General features: G+C 45.2%; 1 protein-coding gene across 1 annotated transcript in view; it reads right to left on the minus strand.

The window, feature by feature from the left end:
• Window positions 1-21,669, minus strand: part of LOC140476577 (1-phosphatidylinositol 4,5-bisphosphate phosphodiesterase beta-2-like) — a 161,788-nt gene that overhangs the window by 28,955 nt on the left and 111,164 nt on the right. The window contains exons 18-22 of the mRNA XM_072569387.1: window positions 16,883-17,007; window positions 16,115-16,269; window positions 14,772-14,939; window positions 4,659-4,758; window positions 144-248 (exon numbers count right to left, since the gene is read on the minus strand). Of these exons, the coding sequence (XP_072425488.1) occupies window positions 144-248; window positions 4,659-4,758; window positions 14,772-14,939; window positions 16,115-16,269; window positions 16,883-17,007 (653 nt within the window). The remainder of the gene's footprint in view (window positions 1-143; window positions 249-4,658; window positions 4,759-14,771; window positions 14,940-16,114; window positions 16,270-16,882; window positions 17,008-21,669) is intronic.

The raw sequence follows: 21,669 nt of genomic DNA on the forward strand, positions 1-21,669 counted from the left end.
ATTCAGAGTAAAGCTCCCTCTCCACTGTCCCCATCAAACACTTCTAGGTTAGGGACAGCATGGGGTTTGACAGGGATTGGAACCTCTATCTGTTGAATTAATGGGGAGGAGGATTACGTTCAATATGTGATGTTTAATTATACCTGCCCAAGTGTCAGGCACAAAGTCCTTCACTTCCATATGGACAAATAGAGCTGGCATGGTGAGTGGCTGGTTCGTCTCACTCCGAAGATTAATATGGCGATATCCTGTAGCATAATAAGGCATACATCAATCAGGACAGTAATACAGAACTAAGTATGACCTTGAGGAGTGGCAGTAAGGGATCAGAGAGGAGGGAGTTAGATGAATAAGATAGCAATATAGACTCATCAACACAGGAGGAAGCTATTCAGCCAATCATGTCCACTCCAGTCAACAAAGGTCTGATTATACTCATCCCAGCTTCTAGCTTTTTGTCCATAGCCCAGGATTTATGGCAATGCAAGTGAATGTTAAATACTGCTTAAATGTCATGAGCATTTCTGACTGGACCACCCTTTCAGGTAGAGAGTTCCAGACACCCACCACCCTTTGGGTGTTAAGATTTCTCCTCAACTCTCCTCTTACCTTAAATCTATACCTCTGGTTATTACTCCTCTACTAATAGTGTATTTCTGCCTTCCAATCTATGCCTGTCATAATCATATTCACTTCTATCAAGCCACCTCTCAACCCTAAGGACAACACCCCAGCCTATCAAATCTTTCTTCATAGCTCAGACCCTCCAGGCCAGGAATTATTCTGGTAAACTTATCACTGCTGTGTCCTCCTAGGGCGGCATGGTGGCACAGTGGTTAGCACTGCTGCCTCACAGCGCCAGAGACCCGGGTTCAATTCCCGCCTCAGGTGACTGACTGTGTGGAGTTTGCACATTCTCCCCGTGTCTGCGTGGGTTTCCTCCAGGTGCTCCGGTTTCCTCCCACAGTCCAAAGATGTGCAGGTCAGGTGAATTGGCCATGCTAAATTGCCCGTAGTGTTAGGTAAGGGGTCGATGTAGGGGTATGGGTGGGTTGCGCTTCGGCGGGGCGGTATGGACTTGTTGGGCCGAAGGGCCTGTTTCCACACTGTAAGGAATCTAATCTAACCAATCTGTTGATACCCTCCTGCAGTTTCTGGCTATCCTCCTCATTGTTTGCAGGTCGCCCAATTTCATGTCATTCTCAAACTTCTTGCTCACACCTCCACATATCAGAACAAATTAATAATGTTTACTGAAAACAGAAAGGACCCCAGCTCTGAGTTCTGACGAACCTCACTGGAAACACTCTCATCACAGAAACATCCCTCTACCATCACCCTCTGCTTCTCACGTCTCAGACCATTTTGGATTCAAGGAATTACTTTGCCTTGGATCCCATGGCCTCTTACTTTCATGACCAGTCTCCCAGCTTATAAAAGTCTTGCTAAAGTTCACGCAGACCACATTAAATGCATTACCCTCATCAACACTCCTTGTTAGCTCCTCAGAAAAGTGATCAAATTTGTCAAACACATCCCTCTCTAAAGAAATTCATGCTGACTATCCACAAACTTGATTGAGTTTTTTGAAGAAGTAAGGGAAGAGCAGTAGATGTGATCTATATGGACTTCAGTAAGGCATTTAACAAGATTTCCCATGGGACAATGGTTAGCAAAGTTGGATCTCATGAAGTACAGCAAGAACTAGCGATTTGGATACAGAACTGGCTTGAAGTTAGAAGACAGAGGGTGGTAGTGGACGTTTGTTTTTCAGACTGGAGGCCTGTGACCAGTGGAGTGCCACAAGGATCGGTGCTGGGTCCACTCCTTCTTGTCATTTATATAAATGATTTGGATGTGAGCATAAGAGGCATAGTTCGTAAGTTTGCAGATGACACCAAAATTGGAGGTGTAGTGGACAGCGAAGAAAGTTACCTCAGATTACAACAGGGATCTTGATCAGTTGGGCCAATGGGCTGAGGAGTGGCAAATGGAGTTTAATTTAGATAAATGTGAGCTGCTGCATTTTGGAAAGACAGATCAGGGCGGAACGTACACGCTTAGTGGTAAGGTCCTGGGGAGTGATGCTGAACAAAGAGATCTTGAGTGCAGGTTCATAGCTCCTTGAAAGTGGAGTTGCAGGTAGATAGGATAGTGAAGAAGGTGTTTGGTATGCTTTCCTTTATTGGTCAGAGCATTGAGTACAGGAGTTGGGAGGTCATGTTGCAGCTATACAGGACATTGGTTAGGCCACTTTTGGAATATTGTATGCAATTCTGGTCTCCTTCCTATTGGAAGGATGATGTGAAATTTGAAAGGGTTCAGAAAAGATTGATAAGGATGTTGCCAGAGTTGGAGCAGAGGCTGAGGGCTGACCTTATAGAGGTTTATAAAATCATGAGGGGCATGGATAGGGTAAGTGACAAAGTCTTTTTGGGGGGGAAGGGAGGAATGGTGTGGTGGAGAATCCAGAACTAGAGGGCATAGGTTTAGGGTGAGAGGAGAAAAATTTGAAAGGGACCTAAGGGCCAACGTTTTCACACTGAGGGTGATGTGTGTATGGAATGAGCTGCCAGAGGAAGTGGTTGAGGCTGCTACAATATACAACATTTAAAAGGTATCTGGATGGATATATGAAGAGGAAGGGTTTAGAGGGATAGGGCCAAGTGCTGGCAAATGGGACTAGATTAGGTTAGGATTTCTGGTCGGCATGAACGAGTTCCTTCAGAGGTTTTTCCAATAGCGTCTCCCCCACTGAGGTTATTGACTGGCCTGAAGTTTCCTGATCATCCCTTCCTATCTGTTTTAACATTGCAACAATGTTAGCAGTCCTCCAGTCCTCTGGTACCTCACTTGGGGCCAGGGAGCATTTGGAAGTTGCTGCCACGTCTCCTGATATCTCCTCCCCTGCCTCCTTCAACAGCCTTTGGTCTCATTTATGCTGGGGATTCATCCACTTCTAAGGCCACTAAACTGGCCAGGACCACCTCTCTCTGTGATAATTTCTTCCAATATTTCACAGTCCTCCCTCCCCCTGCACCCCTTGCTCCCCCAATGTCTATAACTGAGTCATCTTTTTCCATTGTGAAGACTGACACAAAGTATTTATTGGCCATACCTGTATCTTCCAGCTCCATACACAGATTTCTTCTATCATCTTGAATGTGACCGACCCGTTCCTGTGTTACTCTCTTGCTTTTTATATTTTTTATTCTCCCCTCTCCAGCCCCACATGCTTTCTACAAAGAACAAAGAAAATTTACAGCACAGGAACAGGCCCTTCGGCCCTCCAAGCCTGAGCCGATCCAAATCCACTGTCTAAACTTGTTGCCCATTTCCTAAGCATCTGTATCTTTCTGCTTCTCAATTACTCATGCATCTGTCCTAACACACCTTAAATGAATCTACCATGCCTGCCTCTACTACCTCTGCTGGCAACACACTCCAGGCACCTATCACCCTCTGTGTAAACTAAATTCTCATTCATTAGCTGTCCTAATTTCCTTTTTAAGATTTCCTTTTTCCTCTTGAATACATATCCTCCTCCAAGAACCCTGCCACATTCAGCCATCTGTATCTGCCATAAGCCTATTTTTCTTTTCTTAAGCTTGATCTTTGTCCTTTGGTATCCAGCATTCACAGCACTCACCGCGTCTCCTTATGGGAACTGTGCACTTTGCTATTTCCTTGACAGCCTGCCACCACTCTGACACAGTTTTATCTGCCAGCAGCTGTTTCCAGTCCACTTGCGCCAAATTATATCTTAGCTTGAAATTGACCTGTTTGTGGTACAGGGGTGGGAGTGTGTCCCTGTAATGTCTTTCAGGGGCATGGGTATAGTCCCTAAAAAGTTGTGTGCATGTGTTACGTCTCAGGAATATGGTTAGAGAATTTGGAATCTGTCTATGTAATGTATTTTGGGGATGTGGGATATATCCATTATGTCCATTCCAATACTTTGTGATAGGTTGAGGTAACATCATTCAGGAGTGTAGAATATGTCAGTGTAATGTGGTTGCTCAGTGTGGGATATGTTGATGTAATGTGATTCTCAGTGTGGGATATGTTAGTGTAATGTGGTTCCAGAGTGTGGGGTATGTCAGTGTAAAGTGGTTTTGGGATGCGGGATTAGATCAGATTCCCTACAGTATGGAAACGGGCCCTTCGGCCCAAAAAGTACAAACTGACCCTCTAAAGAGTAACCCAACCAGACCTATATTTACCTCTGACTAATGCACCTAACACTATGGGCAATTTAGCATGGCCAATTCACCTGACCTGCACATCTTTGGATTGTGGGAGGAAACCCATGCAGATACGGGGAGAACGTGCTAACTCCACACAGACAGTCACCCGGGGTGGAATCAAACCCAGGTCCCTGGTGCTGTGAGGCAGCAGCGCTAACCACTGAGCAACCTTTATATCAGTGTAATGTGGTCCTGCAGTGTGGGACATGTCAGTATAATGTGGTTCCGCAGTGTGGGCTATGTCAGTGTAATGTGGTTCCGCAGTGTGGGCTATGTCAGTGTAATGTGGTTCCGGGGTGTGAGATATATCAATGTAATGTGGTTAATGGGACTTGTCCGTATAGTGCTCTGACAGGAAGGAGATTTGACGGCCCCTTACTACCTTGTGGGAGGCAGCAGTGCCTAGGTTACCTGTTTGGAGAGCAGGAACTGGAAGTATCCTGTGTCCAACAAATCTTCCGTTATCTTCAAATGTGGCGATTCTTACATAAGCCATCTCCGGGACAAGGATCTGCAAACCAGGAATGAACGAAATAAATAGCCAGGTGGATATGTGAAATGACTTTGGCACTGTGGTACAGGAAGCCTTTGAAGTTGGAGCAGCAACAACGAATGCAGTGGTTGTACTAGATAGTGTTACTGAGGGGGATGATATTACTTGCAAATGGTATACTGTAACTAATTCAAAACTAAATAATGGCACAAGGAATAAAATGTGGAAAGCTGTGCTGTAACAAAGAGAGGAAAATAGTAGTATGGGAAATGTGTGTCAGAGAATGGCAGGAATGGACAAAGAGAAAAAAAGACTTAAGAATACACCAACAGTCAAGACTAGATATTTGAAAGATAACAAAATGACTAAACTAAAGGCACTGTATCTGAATGCATGTGCGTTTTTGTGCTCCAGAGACTGTAAATGGTGAGTTAATAGTGAATAATAAGCAGACAGTGGATGAAATGCACAAGAACTTACTTCTGTCTTCACTACAAAGGATACCAGAAACATTCGAGCGAGAGCTGGAAATCAGCAAGTGGAAGGGAGAGAGAGGAACTTGGTGAAATTACTATCACTAGGGAGGCAGTGATGAGCAAACTGATGGAGCTACATGCTCTTGGGTCCTGGGATTCGATGGACTGCATCCCAGAGCTGGAAAAGAGGTGGTTAATGAAGCCGTCGATTCATTGGTGCTAATTTTCCAAACTTTTCTAGATTCAGGAAATTTTCCAACTGTCTGAGAAATAGCAAATATAACCACTGTTCAAGAAGGGAGGTGGGAAGGCAGGAAACAGGCAACAATAGGCCAGGTTGCTTGACAACTTTTATGGGGAAGGTGCTTGAATTGATCATTAAAAAGATTGTAGCTGCATGCTTAGAAAATCTAAAGATAATCAGGAAGAGTCAGCATGGTTATATTAAAGGGAAATCCTGTTTAATCAATTGCTGGAGATCTTTGAAGGAGTAATCCACTGTGGATAAAGAGGAAAGTAAATACGTCTTTGCCTGATCGTCAGAGTGTGACGAGTGGAAGTCTGCAGGGTCCTGCACTGGGGCCTCAATCTTTCACAATTTACATCAATGACTTAGATGAGTCAAGTGAAGGCATGACAGCTAATTTCACAGCTAACACCAAGATAGGTAGGAAGGTGTGTTGTCAAGATGACACAAGGAAGCTCCAGACAGATTGACTGAGTGAGCAAACATCTGGCAGATAGAGTGTAAAGTGGCAAGATGTAAAGTTGTTCACTTTTTGTTCGGAAGACTTAAATGGAGAACAACTGTGGAGAGTCATTCTCATGTACTAGTGGTGTTCTAGTGCATGAGTCACACAAAATTAATATGCAGGTGTGGCATATAATCAAGAAGGCTTAACAGATGCCCTCCTTCATAATCGGAAGGATTGAACATGAAAGTCCCATCTACACCGAATGAATATTAATGCATGATTGCAACGGATTCTCATTAAAATTCTGCAATGACATCGAGAGGAAGAGCTGAATCTTCAAATGGCAACGACCACCCTCACAGAACCTTTATTAACCCATCATAATCCAGAATCAATCAGAACATAGAGTCATAGAGATGTACAGCACAAAAACAGACCCATCGATCCAATCCGCCCATGCCGACTAGATATCCAAATCAATCACTACCTGCTATTACCTGGCCAATATCCTTCCAACCCTTTCTATTCATATACCCATCCAGATTCCTTTTAAATGTTGCAATTGTACTAGTCTCCACCATGTCCTGTAGCATCCCATTCCACATGGCAGCCCTTACCATTAAGTGTAAGTCCCAAAATACAGCACCTCGCATTTACCTAAATGCACTCCTCAGCCTATTGGTCTATCTGATCAAGATCCTGTTATAATCTGAGGTAACATTCTTCACTGTCCACTACAACTCCAATTTTGGTGTCATCTACAAACTTACTAACTATACCTCTTATGCTCACATCCAAATCATTTATTTAAATGACAAAAAGTAGTGGACCCAGCACCGATCCTTGTGGCACTCCACTAGTCACAGGCCTCCAATCTAAAAAACACCACCCTCTGACTTCTACCTTTGAGCCAGTTCTGTATCTAAATGGCTAATTCTCCCTGTATTCCATGAGATCTAACCTTGCTAACCAGTCTCCCATGGGGAACCTTGTTGAACGCCTTACTGAAGTCCATATATATCACATCTACTGCTCTGACCTCAGCAGTCCTCTTTGTTACTTCTTCAAAAAACTCAATCAAGTTTGTGAGACATGATTTCCCACATACAAAGCCATGTTGACTATTCCTAATCTGTTCTTGCGTTTCCAAATACATGTACATCCTGTCCCTCAGGATTCCCTCCAACAACTTGCCCACCACCGACCTCAGGCTCATTGGTATACAATCTATACAATCTATACAATCGACACAGGAATTCTTGGACATCATCAGAAATATACACATAGACAAGGAAGAACCTATGGTCTCATTCGATGTAACGGCACTGTTCACCTCCATCGACAAAACACTAGCCAAAGAAACAATAGCCAACCTGCTGGACAGACATAACAGACAACAGGACGTTGAACCTATCAACAAAGACGGCATACTTAAACTACTGGACTTGTGCCTCACAACATACTTCACATTCAACAACCAAATATACGAACAAATCAACGGAACACCTATGGGCTCACCGATCTCTGGACTCATAGCAGAACAGTAATGCAAAGGTTAGAACAAACAGTCTTACCACAAATTCAACCCAAACTCTGGGTCAGATATGTGGATGACGTCTTTGTAATAATTAAAAACACAGAAATAGAGAACACACACCAGATCATCAATGCCACACTCACAGGAATCTGATTCACTAGAGAGGAAGAAAAGGACAACCAACTCCCATTCCTAGACGTGATGGTACAGGGAACACCGAACGGAGAATTCACCACCAAGGTTTACAGGAAAGCCACACACACAGACCAAGTCCTAAACTATGAAAGCAACCACCCCAACACACACAAACGAAGTTGCATCAGGACACTATTCAAAAGGGCCACGACACACTGCAGCACACCAGAACTACAAAAAGAGGAAGAGGAACACCTATACAAAGTATTCGCCAAAAACGGATACCCTCGCAATTTCATCAACAGACGCCGAAGGGAAAGACAACAGAACGAGGACATGCCGCAACCCAAAGGACTAGCCACACTACCATACATCAGGAGCATTTCTGAACTGACAGCCAGACTACTGCGACCACTAGGACTCATAACAGCACACAAACCAACAGCCACGCTCAGACAACAACTCACCAGAACAAAGGACCCGATACCCAACATGAGCAAAACCAATGTAGTGTACAAAAAATCCCATGCAAGGACTGCACAAAACACTACATCGGACAAACAGGAAGACAGTTAATGATCCGTATACACGAACACCAACTAGCCACGAAACAACACGACCAGCTATCCTTAGTAGCCACACACACAGACGACAAGCAACATGAATTCGACTGGGACAACACTACCATTATAGGGCAAGCCAAACAGAGAACAGCCAGGGAATTCCTAGAGGCATTGCACTCTTCCACAAACTCTATCAACAAACACATCGACCTGGACCCAATATACCGGCCACTACAGCAGACAGCTCGAACTGACAACCGGAAGCGGCAGAGACAGGCCACTATAAATGCCGGAAGAAACAGCACAGAAGCGCTTCACAGGAGGCTCCCAAGCACTGAGGATGTCACCTAGACAGGGGACGAAACGTTTGCAAGACAAATTCCCAGCTCGGCGAACAGAACCACAACAACGAGCACCCGAGCTACAAATCTTCTCCCAAACTTTGATCATTGGTCTATAATTCCCTGGCTTGTCCTTACCACCTTTCTTAAACAGTGGCACCATGTTAGCCAACCTCCAGTCTTCCGGCACCTCACCTGTGTCTATGGATGATACAAATATCTCAGCAAGAGGCCCAGCAATCACTTCCCTGGCTTTCCACAGAGTTATCGGGTATACCTGATCAGATCCTGGAGAATTATCCACTTTTATGCATTTCAAGATATCCAGCACTTCCTCCTCTGTAATATAGACATTTTTCAAGATGTCACCATCTATTTCCCTACATTCTATATCTTCCATGTCATTTTTCACAGTAAACATTGATGCAAAATACTCGTTTAGTATCTCCCTCATCTCCTGCGACTCAGCACAAAGGCCAAGTTGCTGATCTTTGTGGTCCCTAGTTTACCCTTTTGTCCTTAATGTATTTGTAAAAACCCTTTGGATTCTCCTTAACTCTATTTGCCAAAGCTATCTCATGTCCCCATTTTGCCCTCCTGATTTCCCTCTTAAGTATACTCCTACTGCCTTTATACTCTTCTAAGGATTCACTTGATCTATCCTGTCTATACCTGACATATGCTTCCTTCTTTTTCTTAACCCAACCCTCAATTTCTTTAGTCATCCAGCATTCCCTATACCTACCAGACTTTCCTTTCACCCTAACAGAAATATACTTTCTCTGGACTCTCATTATCTCATTTCTGAAGGTTTCCCATATTACAGCCATCCCTTTACCTGTGAACATCTGCACCCAATTAGCTTTTGAAAGTTCTTGACTAATACCTTCAAAATTAGCCTTCCTCCAATTTAGAACTTCAACTTTTAGATCTGGTCTATCCTTTTCCATCACTATTTAAAACTAATAGAGTTATGGTCACTGGCCCAAACTGCTCCGCCACTGACTCCTCAGTCACCTGCCCTGCCTTATTTCCCAAGAGTAGGTACATCCACATGTTGTCTCAGAAAGTTTTCTTGTACATGTTTAACAAATTCCTCTCCATCTAAACCCTTAACACTATAGCAGTCCCAATCTATATTTGGAACGTTAAAATCCCCTACCATAACCACCCTATTATTCTTACAGATAGCTGAGATCTCCTTACAAGTTTGTTTTTCAATTTCCCTCTGACTATTAGGGGGTCTATAATACAGTCCCAGTAAGGTTATCATCCCTTTCTTATTTCTCTGTTCCATCCAAATAACTTCCCTGGATGTATTTCCGGGAATATCCTCCCTCAGCACAGCTATAATGCTATCCCTTATCAAAAATGCCACTCCCCCTCCTCTCTTTCCTCCATTTCTATCCTTCCTGTAGCATTTGTATCCTGGAACATTAATCGGCCAATCCTGTCCATCCCTGAGCCATGTTTCTGTAATTGCTATGATATCCCAGTCCCATGTTCCTAACCATGCTCTGAGTTCATCTGCTTTTCCTATTAGGCCATTTGCATTGAAATAAATACAATTTAATTTATCAGCTCTACCTTGTTCTCTGCTTTGTTCCTGCCTGCCCTGACTGTTTAACTCATTTCTTTTCTCAACTGTCCACGTCTCAGATTGATCTCTTTCCTCAATATCTCCCTGGGTTCCACCCCTACCTTACTAGTTTAAATCCTCTTGAGCAGCTCTAGCAAATATCCTTGCCAGTATATTAGTCCCCTTCCCATTCAGGTGCAATCCATCCTTCTTGTACAGGCCACTTCTACCCTAGAAGAGCTTCCAATGATCCAAAAATGTGAATCCTCCTCCCGTACTCCAGTTCCTCAGCTATGAATTCATCTGCTCTAACCTCCTATTCCTGCTCTCTAGCTCATAGCACCGGAAGTAATCCAGATATTACTACTCGAGGACCTCCGTTTTAAATTCCTGCCACAGTCTCTATGTTCTTCCTTCAGAATCTCAACCTTTTCCCTTCCTATGTCGTTGGTTCCAGTGTACACAAGGACCTCCTGCTGGGCCCTCTCCCCCTTGAGAGCATTCTGCACCCTCTCTGAGACATCCTTGATCCTGGCACCAGGGAAGCAACATACCACTCTGATTTTTCACTACTGGCTACAGAAACGTCTGTCTGTGCCTCGGACTAGAGAGTCCCCTAACACAATCGATCTCTTGGAACCCAACGTACCCCTCATTGCATTAGAACTAGTCTCAATACCAGAAACTTGGGCAATAAACAAAACACATATTTAATGTTACTTATCCCCAGCATGTTAACACTTTACATAGGGTAGATCCTGACAGCCCAAGCAATCAGTTCGGTGACAGTGAGACTTAATCACAGGAGAATTGCTGTGAATTGTCCAAGAGAGGATTTGATAGAGGCATTCAAAATCATGAGGGGGTAGGTAGTCAGATTGGTGAAGCAGAAGGCACAAATGTAAAATAATTAGCAAAAGAGACACAGGGAAAAACTAAGTGATGTGGGATCTGGAATGCACTGCCTGAGGTGGGGGCAAGCAGTGGCCCCTGTTTCTGTTTCCAGGTCCCTTATTCCTCCCACCATCACCTTTCTACCTCCTCCTCACCTCTTTCAGAATTGGAAACAAGGGGTCAACTCTCCTCAACCCCTAAAGGCTACTTTTTCGTTCCCGCCAATTCATATTTTCTGCAATGCCAGCACCTCCCATGTTTATGTTGACACAGGTATTTGGACTCACACAGAAGGAGGATTATAATATATTCCATAATTAGCAATGTTCCAATAGCCACAGCCCACAACTAACACATTAGTTTCCTCAATTTCAGTCTTTAAATTGGCACCAGAAAACAGATACAAGTTAGCAACAAAACCTTTTTCATCAAAATAAATCTTGCATTTCTACATGTAAAAAGCCATCCTCTAAGCACATTTTCTACGGACTGACAAGGTCAGAGCTACTGTGTTTGCACCACATCACTGGAAAAGTTTAACCTGGTACTTATTACTATTTCCATTGTCTTGTAGATGTCAACATCAGATTTAAAATTAATAACTAATATAGCATCCACACCCCTATTATATTGGTAACTTTTGAATATGTATAGTTTTAAGTGAGTAGTTCCACAAGTAATTGCAAGGAATTCATTACTCCATGGATTTCCAGTTTTTCTGACTCCTAGTTCACTGAGTATTCTGTTGTTGACAGGATTTTCAGCCTGTCTCTCCATACACCCTCCTACCTGCAGCCTCTCTCCTGCTCACCTCTCCCAGCTTCCTCTCCAACTTTGCAGCCTCCACCTCTCTCACATTTGTGCAATCTTGCTCCCTCTCCCTGCTCAGGCTCCATCTCCTCTCCCTCATTCCTACAGCCTTCCCCTCCATCTCTCTCTCTCCTCCCCAACCCCTGCAGCCACCCCATCCCTCTTTCTGTCTACCCTGACCGCTGTAACCTCTGCTGCTCCCTTTCTCACCAGCATCCCCTACAGCCTTGGCCATTGTGTCTTCCTCTCCCCTGAACTCTGCAGCTTTCCTCCAGCTCTCTCATTCTCCCCCTGATCCCGAATGCTACTCTTTCTTGCTTGCTCCCTCCCATGCAATCCCTACAGCCTTCCTCCACCTGACTCTTTCTCTCTCCCACCTCCTGTCTGTCTTCTCCCTCACTCTCCTGTTTCTCTTTTCCTTCTGCTTTCTCCATACTTCCCCTCTTCTTCTCTCTCTCTTTATTCTTTTCTCTCTTCCCTCTCCTCTCCCCTTTCTCACTCTCTCTCTCTGTTCTCCTCTCCCTCTCTCTCCTGTTTTCTCTCTTCCTTCTCCTTTCTCCCTCTTCTCTCCCCTTTCTCTCTTCCCTCTCCTCCTCTCTCCCCCCTCTTTCTGTTCTCCTCTCTCTCCTCTTTCCTCTGTATCTCTTTCAGTCCATTTGACCTATCACACTCGAGTTTGGAGATGCCGTTGTGATTTGATGCAGCTAAGTGCCTGATGCCCCTGGTGATTTGCACAGCATTGATCTTCCTGCCCCAGGCCCTGCCCGAGAGGGCAGTGGAGATAGGTCCAATTGGGGCATTCAAGAGACAAGTGGACTATTATCCATTAAAGGATGCATGTGCGGGCCCACAGAGTAAGAGCAGAGTTTTGGGCACAGGATGAACTGCTACCTCATGACACAATGGAATCTAGAGGAGATGTAAATGGAAATAGCAGAGCTGACACCAACAGCCACTGTTGAAAATAACAGGAGGGATGGCAACAATCTGAAATGTCTGAAATCCAAGTTGAGTCTGGAGTATGACAATGTGCTCAATGGAAAAATGAAGAACTGATCCTAGAGTTTACATGAACCTCAGGAAGAAAGACAATTGTATAGCAGACAACTACTGGTTGTTTCAAAGCATTGTCAGCCAATGGAGTGCCCCTGAATTGTAGTCGCTGTTGCAATGTAGGAAATGAGACAGCCAACTTGCACGCAGCAGGCTCAATCCCACTAAGGGCAATGTGGTACTGACCAGATGATTTGTGATGGAGTGGGGCGGGACTTGAAAGTGAACTGTTGCAATGCAACGAGGAGAGTGTCATGGCTAACGGTCTTCCATCCATACTTCATTAGGAGCTGCGTTGGAGGCCGAGCACAGAATAAAAGAGGGAAAAGCCAGACAAACTTAGAAGTGAATCCTCCGGAGCTCCAATTTGAAATGTGAGTCAGACCTGCAAATGTTACATCCCTGTTCAAAAAAGGGGGTAAGGATAAGCCCAGAAATTACAGACTCAGTTTAACTTCAGTGGTAGGGAGGCTTCTCAACTCAATGATTTGGGATCAGACTAATGGATTTTTTCAAAGGGAAGTCAAGTCTAACTAATTTGCAGCAGCTTTTTAAAGAGGTAACAGAACAGACTGATGAAGGCAATGGGATTGATGTGATGTCCACGGGCTTGAAAAATGGGTTCAGTACAGTACCATCCAATAGAAAAGTTACATGTGATGGAATAAAATGGTCAGTAGCAACGTGGATACAAAATTGGCTGAGGCATGGGAAACAGAGAGTTATGGCCAATCACATCTTTTGGGGCTGGAAGAAGTTTTGTAGTGGAGTTCCCCAGGGGTTGTTGCTTGAACCCTTGCTGTTCCTGATAAATAAATAAATAATCTAGATCTTGGTGCACACTGGACAATTCCAGTGTTTGTGGATGACAGGTTTAACTCGGTCTTCCTCCCTGAACTGGAGTGTTAAGATTTTGGAAACCGGAAGCTCAGAATCAGTATTGGAAACTGAGCAGAGGAATTCCACAAAAAAAGGGCCACCCTTATCAGCAACTGTTTCCTCAGCGTAGAGGAGAGCACATTCCGAGCAGCGAATGCCAGAGATTAAATTGAAGGAAGTCCCAAAAAATTATGAACTGGAGCTGGGAGGGGGTGGCGCTCCGACCCTGAGCGTACGGAGAAAGGTTGACATCTCCTTGGTAGGAAATCAACATTGGTGGGGCGGGAGTGTTTGGAATTAGATTAGATTAGATTCCTTACAGTGTGGAAACAGACCCTTCAGCCCAAAAGGTCCACACCGACCCTCTGAACAGTAACCCACTCAAGCCCCTTTTCCATCTGAATGATGCACCTAATTGACAATTTAAGCACGGCCAGTTCACCTAACCTGCACATCTTGGGACTGTAGGAGGAAACCGGAGAAAACCCACACAGACACGGAAGAATGCGCAAACTCCACACAGACAGTCACCCGAGGCTGGAATTGAACCCGGGACCCTGATGCTGTGAGGCAACAGTGCTAACCACTGAGCCACCGTGCCACCCATATGGAATGGATCAGGATGTCGTTAAGGAAACCCAAGAGACCAGAGTCTGCAGGGAATCCTTTGGGAGATTCGGGAAGGGAGGGAAACATTCCGTCTGGTGGTGGTGTCACACTGAAGGTGGCACAAATAGTGAAGGATGATCAACTCCAATGATTCTCTAGGTAGAGGGATGGGTTCTGGAGATGAGTGCAAGGGGAATCCTATCAGGGAGAAAGGGGAAGAGGGGAGAGCAATAGTGTGCTGAAGGGGCTGACACAGTCGATGGCCACATCAAGCAGGATTGCACTTGGTTCGAGACAAAAAAAAAATCTGTAGCTCCCCTTACCCCCACATCTAGTCCTGAAGAAGGATTTACACCCAAGACGTTGATTTCTTCATCTCCTGATGGTGCCTGGTTTGCTGTGTACTTCCAGTCTCCTATTTGTCTAAGCACGATTGTACAGCACACATGGGAAATTTTACCTTTTCGAACACAAACTTTTCTTCATCCTTCCACTGGGGGTTAATCGAGTTCGGCTCGGTGCTAAGTTTTGTCCTGTACTTCCTCTTTGGGTCACCTGGGAGGCCCAGCAACTCCACCTCAACGAAGAATCTGGAGTTACGATCAGACAGAAACTGCCCTGAAATTACCTGCAGCAAGGGGACAATGGAGGTGAGATGGGGGTAGCAACTGGGAACAGCAGCAGGGGGAGACGTGCACATGCTAACACATCCCACAGCTATACTGAGAGATCTACACAAAGCCTGGGCTGAATGGGAGGGAGAGAACAGGATTCAAATCCATGTACCCACCTGAAAGAGTGACCATGGTGCACTGGTTGAGGGCTGACTTCAATCCAAATTCCAGGCACCAGCCACTAACCCAAACGACAGCCAGCCTAGCTCAACACACCTCCTGTCAAAAGGGCATTTCTGGGCCATGCAGTCAGATAATGGTCAAAACAGGATGCCATTTAGCCAATCATCTCAATGCCATCAATTTGAGAGGCCAGCTCACAGAATGCCAACCCCTTGCATTTTCCCAGTGAGAAGATATCCTGGACCAACACACAGGATGTCACAGTCCAATAAACGGTATCTTAAAATCTCAACTACTGCCTGAAAAGTGGACAAACAATAATATATCAAACAAAGGTAAAAATCACACAACACCAGGTTATAGTCCAACAGGTTTAGCAAGTTTTGAGAAGATTTGTGGCTCAGGTCGAGGTTCTGGATGTAGGTTTGCTCGCTGAGCTGGAGGGTTCATGTTCAGACATTTCATCACCACACTAGGTAACATCTTCAGTGAGCCTCCGAATGAAGCACTGCTGATAATTCCTGCTTTCTTTTTATATGTTTGGGTGAGAATGTAACTTTTAAAAAAAAAAGTTTTGCAATTTACATATGAAAGAAGTGAAACTAACATGGTCGTTCTAACAGATGAGAGACTTAACAAACAATCAAGGTATTTTTCAATGTAGAGTATAATTTCAGTTACATCACACTGTAAACTTTTGCTATAAATTCTGTGTCTTACAATTGTGTACTCTACAACCACCTGATGAAGGAGCAGCGCTCTGAAAGCTAGTGCTTCCAATTAAACCTGTTGGACTATAATCTGGTATTGTGTGATTTTTAACTTTGTCCACCCCAGTCCAACACCGGCATCTCCAAATCATATCAAACAAAGACAGAGAGTGATGCATCAAACAAAGAGAGAGAGTCATGTATTCAAGATGTATGGATAGAGGGTGATGTATTGAAAAAAAGGACAGAGGGTGAGATATTAACACAAGGACAATTGGGACCAACGTAACCGTTACCAAGATGGATAGAGTGTTTGACACAACGACATCAATGCGATCAGTGGTGAAAGGGTCAAATGTCTTGTCCAGGTGACGCAGAAGTTCATGTTTCAGAATATATCCGCTCCGCCCATTGAACTCAAAGTACGAGTTGTTCAACTGCATAGGCAGATCTGGGGAGAGTCAGAGAACTAGATTAGCCAAGCTCATTCACTCACTCAACAGCTCCTAGGGATCTAATGGTCCCATATTATGGAGTCACCACAACCTCTGATAAAGTGGAAATGGGGGGAAGGGTTCAGTAAAACTGGACCCCGTGTCAACCCAGAGTCAGGATCAAAGGATCCTGTATCAAACCCTCCCAGAATCATTATCATGAATGATCTAGAATCAGATCTAGAGTCAGATTGAGAAGATCCTGTATCAAACCCAGAGTCAATTTCAGCGAATTCTAGGTTAGATCCAAAGTCGCTATCAGAGATTCTACTTTCAAACCCAATGTGACTATCAGAGGATCTTAACCTTTCATCAGTGTCATTCCTCAAGTTAATGCCTTATTCAGTCTGGGTAATCTCTCATTAATATTAGTTATTATACTTATAGTTAATAGTTAAAATGACTGTTGATCTCTGTCCTTTTGTTCATCACTCATTACTTCTCTCATCAATTCAATTCACTAATCCCTTTCTCCTGCCAACTGGTGGGAGTGGGTGGGGGGTGGTGGTGGTGGGTTGTGGGTGGTGGGTGTGCTCTGGTCAGGAGGCCAGTCCCTGCTCTTCCACTCACCTGCAGTCTGGAAGTTGAGAGCTACCATCTGACAGCCAGCGTTCCAGAAGACCTGGGGCATGTAGTTGGAAGAGTCCACCCTCGTCCCCTTGGGGTAGATGCGACTCATTTGCCTCTTGTTGTACCTGTGGCGGGGTGGGCTCGTATAGGAATTTGGAAACCCAAGAAGCTGATGTTCCCTTGGAGAGTTGTATTTGGACCTTCATTACCACCACCCAGTGATGATGGGCGTAATGCTCAGGAGGACACACACATTCAGGGGAGCACCAACCGTTCGCTAAACTGAAAGTACACAGTGAGGATGGAGAGACGAAGTGGCGGACATTGGTTTGACTGCCTCCTCAGCTCCTGTCCTGAAGCTTCGAAATAGGACAACCTGTTTGAGTTTGGGGCTAGGGTGTGAGTTAGTAACTGGCTTAACATGTAATGACAGGGGGGATATGTCATCCACTGGAGGGAGAAACGGGACACAAAGGATAGGAAAAGGGGATGGAAAGGAGCTGAACAGTGGGTTGGAGGATCAAGGGAAAAAAAGAAGAGGTGAGAAAAGAGAGAAGGGGAAGGGTGAAGGAAAGGGAAGATTTGGGGGAAAAGGTGAACAACACTGAGACTTCAAGATCTGGTTTGATTAAGGGTGGAGTCAATTGGTAGGAAAGGAATGAGAATTATAGAATCCCTACAGTGCGGAGTCAGGCTATTCAACCCATCAAGTCCACACTGACCCTCTGAAGAGCATTCCACCAAAACCCACCACCCTACCCTATTCCTGGAACCCCACGTTGGCCATGGATAGTCTACCTAGCCTTTGCATTATGTGCAATTTAGCATAGCCAATTCACCTAACCTGTATGTCGTTGGCCTGCAGGAAAAAAATCAGAGCACCCAGAGGACACCCTTGCAGAAAAAAATGTGCAAATTCCATACAACAGTGCAGCCTCACAATGCCAGGGACCCGAGTTTGATTCCAGCCTTGGGCAACTGTCTGTGTGGAGTTTGCACATTCTCCCCATGTCTGCATGGGTTTCCTCCAGGTGCTCCGGTTTCTTCCCAAAGTCCAAAGATGTACAGGTCAGGTGGATTGACCATGCTAAATTGCCCATAGAGTTAGGTGCATTAGTCAGAGGGAAATGGGTCTGGGTGGGTTGGTCATTGGAGGGTCGGTGTGGATTTGTTGGGCTGCAGGGCCTGTTCCCACACTGTGAGGAATCTAATCTAATCCACACAAACAGTCACCTCAGGGTGGAATAGAACCTGGGGTCTGGCGCTGCGAGGCAATAGTGCTAACCACTAAGCCACCATACCATTCTACAATTCACTGTGGTAATTTATAATAAAGCTTTACACCAATCTTCTTGTGAAGACTCAACAGGGGTGAGGTGAGGGCAGCTGTCAGTACACAGTCATTGTAAGAGAGGTGACAGATAGCAGAGCTATAAGGGGAACAAACTGATGTGAAGAAAGGCCAGTCATTGTAGTGGATAGCATGTTCAGCGAGTTGGTCACACCGCCAATATGGACTACACAGACTGAAAAGCATTGGGTGACCACCTGGAAATCTAGTAAATGTGGGCAGGTGGTGCAGGAGTCCCCTATGACTATCTCCCTCACAAACAGGTATATCATGTTGGATACTGTTGGGGAGAATGGCCTCTCAGGGGAAAGCAACAGCAGCAGCCAGGTTTATGGTAGCACAGTTGCCTCTGTTGCATAGTAGGTGAGGACAAAGACTGGGAGAGCTCCAGTAACAGGGAACTTCATTGTTTAGGGAAACTGACAGGAAGTTCTGTGGCAGCAAATGAGACTCTTGAATGGTGTGATGCCTTTCTGATTGCCAGGGTCAGGGATGTCTCAGAGCAGCTGCAGGTTATTCTGAAGGGAGAGGGCGAACAGCCAGCAGTCACGGTAAATGGTGGTACCAACGGCATGGGTAAAGAACGAGGCCCTCCAACAGGAATTTAAGGAGCTAGCTGGTAGATTAAGGAAGAAAACTATTAAGATTGTAATCTCCGTATTGGTTGTGTACCATGTGAAACTGAGTGCAGGAATAGGAAGCTATGTCAGATGAATGCATGGTTAAAGGGATGGTGTTAGAGGGAGAGCTTGAGGCTTTTGGATCCTTTGGGACAGTTTCTGTAGTAAGTGGATGGATTGTACCTAAACTGAAATGGGCCAAGTATCCTTGCTGGGATGTTTGCTCATGCTGTTGGGAAGGTTTTTAACTGATTTGTCAGGGGAATGTGGAATAAGAATAGATATAAACTTAGGAACAACTTTTCATCAAATATAGAAGGAACGCTCGCACAGTCCAGCAGGTGGAGAAGACATGGAACAAAGAATTTTACAGGGTAAAAACAAGGACTGCAGATGCTGAAAACAAGAGTCTAGATTAGAGTGGTGCTGGAAAAGCACAGCAGATCAGGCAGCATCCGAGGAGCAGGAAAATCGACGTTTTGGGCAAAAGCCCTTCATCAGGAATAGATGCAGGGTGGAGAGATAAATGAGAGGGGGGTGGGGGTGGGGAGAAAGTAGCATAAAGTACAATGGGTGAATGGGGTGGGGATGGAGGTGATAGGTCAGAGAGGAGGGTGGAGTGGATAGGTGGGAAGGAAGATAGGCAGGTAGGACAGGTCATGGGGACGGTGCTGAGCTGGAAGGTTGGAGCTGGGGTGAGGTGGGGGATGGGGAAATGAGGAAACTGTTGAAGTCCACACTGATGCCATGGGGTTGAAGTGTTGCGAGGTGGAAGATGAGGCATTCTTCCTCCAGGCGTCAGGTGGTGAGGGAGCGGTGGTGGAGGAGGGCCAGGACCTGCATGTCCTCAGCAGAGTGGGAGGGGGAGTTGAAATGTTGGGCCACAGGGCGGTGTGCTTGATTGGTGCGGGTGTCCCGGAGATGTTCCCTAAAGCACTCTGCTCGGAGGCATACAGTCTCCCCAATGTAGCGGAGACCGCATCGGGAGCAACAGGTACAATAAATGACATTGGTGGATGTACAGGTAAAACTCTGATGAATGTGGAAGGCTCCTTTGGGGTCTTGGATGGAGATGAGGGGGCAGGTGTGGGCGCAGGTTCTGCAATTCCTGCACTAGCAGGGGAGGGGGTCAGGAAGGGATGGTGGGTTGTTGGGGGACGTGGATCTGACCAGGTAGTCACGGAGGGAACGGTTTGCAGAAGTCGGAAAGGGGTGGGAAGGGAAATATATCCCTGGTGGTGGGGTCTGTTTGGAGGTGGCGGAAATGTTGTTGGATGATGTGGTTTATGTGAAGGTTGGTAGGGTGGAAGGTGAGCACCAGGGGGGTTCTGTCCTTGTTACAGTTGGAGGGGTGGGATTTGAGGGCGGAGGTGCGGGATGTGAACAAGATGCGTTGGAGAGCATCCTTAACCATGGGGTAAGGGAAATTGCGGTCTCTAAAGAAGGAGGCCATCTGGTATGTTCTGTGGTGGAACTGGTCCTCCTGGGAGCAGATACAGTGGAGGAACTGGGAATACGGGATGGCATTTTTGCAGGAGGTAGGGTGGGAAGAGGTGTAATCCAGATAGCTGTGGGAGTCGGTGTTTTTGTAAAAAATGTCAGTGTCAAGTTGGTCGTCATTAGAATATTACAGCACCTTCGGCCCTTTATGTTGTGTCGACCTGTGGAACAATGTCTCCGTATTTTCTGCAATAGCCTACTGTGGGGAACCTTATCTAAAATCCACATACACCACATCAACCACTTTACCCTCACCCACTTGTTTGGTCACCTTCTCAAAGAACTCAATAAGGTTTGTGTGGCATGAACTACCCTTCACAAAAACATGTTAATTATCCCCAATCAACTTATTCCTCTCCAGATCATTATAAATCCTATTTCTGGAGTAGAGTGGTGCTGGAAAAGCACAGCAGTTCAGGCAGCATCCAAGGAGCAGGAAAATCGATGTTTCAGGCAAAAGCCCTTCATCAGGAATACTGATGAAGAATTCCTGATGAAGGGCTTTTACCTGAACCGTCGATTTTCCTGCTCCTTGGATGCTGCCTAAACTGTTGTGCTTTTCCAGCACCACTCTCCTCCAGAATCTGGTTTCCAGCATCTGCAGTCATTGTTTTTACCTCAATTATAAATCCTATCTCTTATAACCCTTTCCAACACTTTACCCATAACCGAAATAAGGCATAGGCAGAATAAGGGAGGACCAGAAAGCTAAACTGTATCTATTTTGATGCAAGGAATCTGACTGGTAAGGCAAATGAACTTAGAGCATTGATCAGCACTTGGGAATATGATCTTGTTACAATCACTGAAACATGGTTGAAAGAAGGACAGGACTGGCAGCTCAACATTCCTGGGTATAGAAGTTTCAGGCGTGATAGAGCGGAGGTAAGAGAAGTGGGGACATTGCTTTATTGATAATGGAAACCACCTCTGCAGTAATAAGGGAGGATGTGTCAGCAGGATCTTCAAATGAGGCCATTGGGGTAGAGCTTAGAAATAAAAAAAGGGACAATCACTCTGCTGGGACTATACTACAGGCCTCTCAACATTCATAGGGAGATAGAGAAGCAAATCACAGAGGCATCAGAGGAACAGAGTTACAGTACAGGATACTTTGTTAACTGGGATTGCCTTCATGTGAAAGGATTAAACAGAGAGGAATTTCTAATCCAGGAGAGCTTTTTGTATGAGTATATAGGTAGTCCTACGAGAGATGGGGCAATGTTAGACCTAATCCTAGAGAATTAAGCTGGTTCAGGTAGTTGAAGTATTAGCGGGGTAAACATTTTTAGGGATCGTGACCATAACCCTGTAAG

The sequence above is a fragment of the Chiloscyllium punctatum genome, chromosome 4, assembly GCF_047496795.1.
Source record: "Chiloscyllium punctatum isolate Juve2018m chromosome 4, sChiPun1.3, whole genome shotgun sequence".
NCBI lineage: Eukaryota > Metazoa > Chordata > Chondrichthyes > Orectolobiformes > Hemiscylliidae > Chiloscyllium > Chiloscyllium punctatum.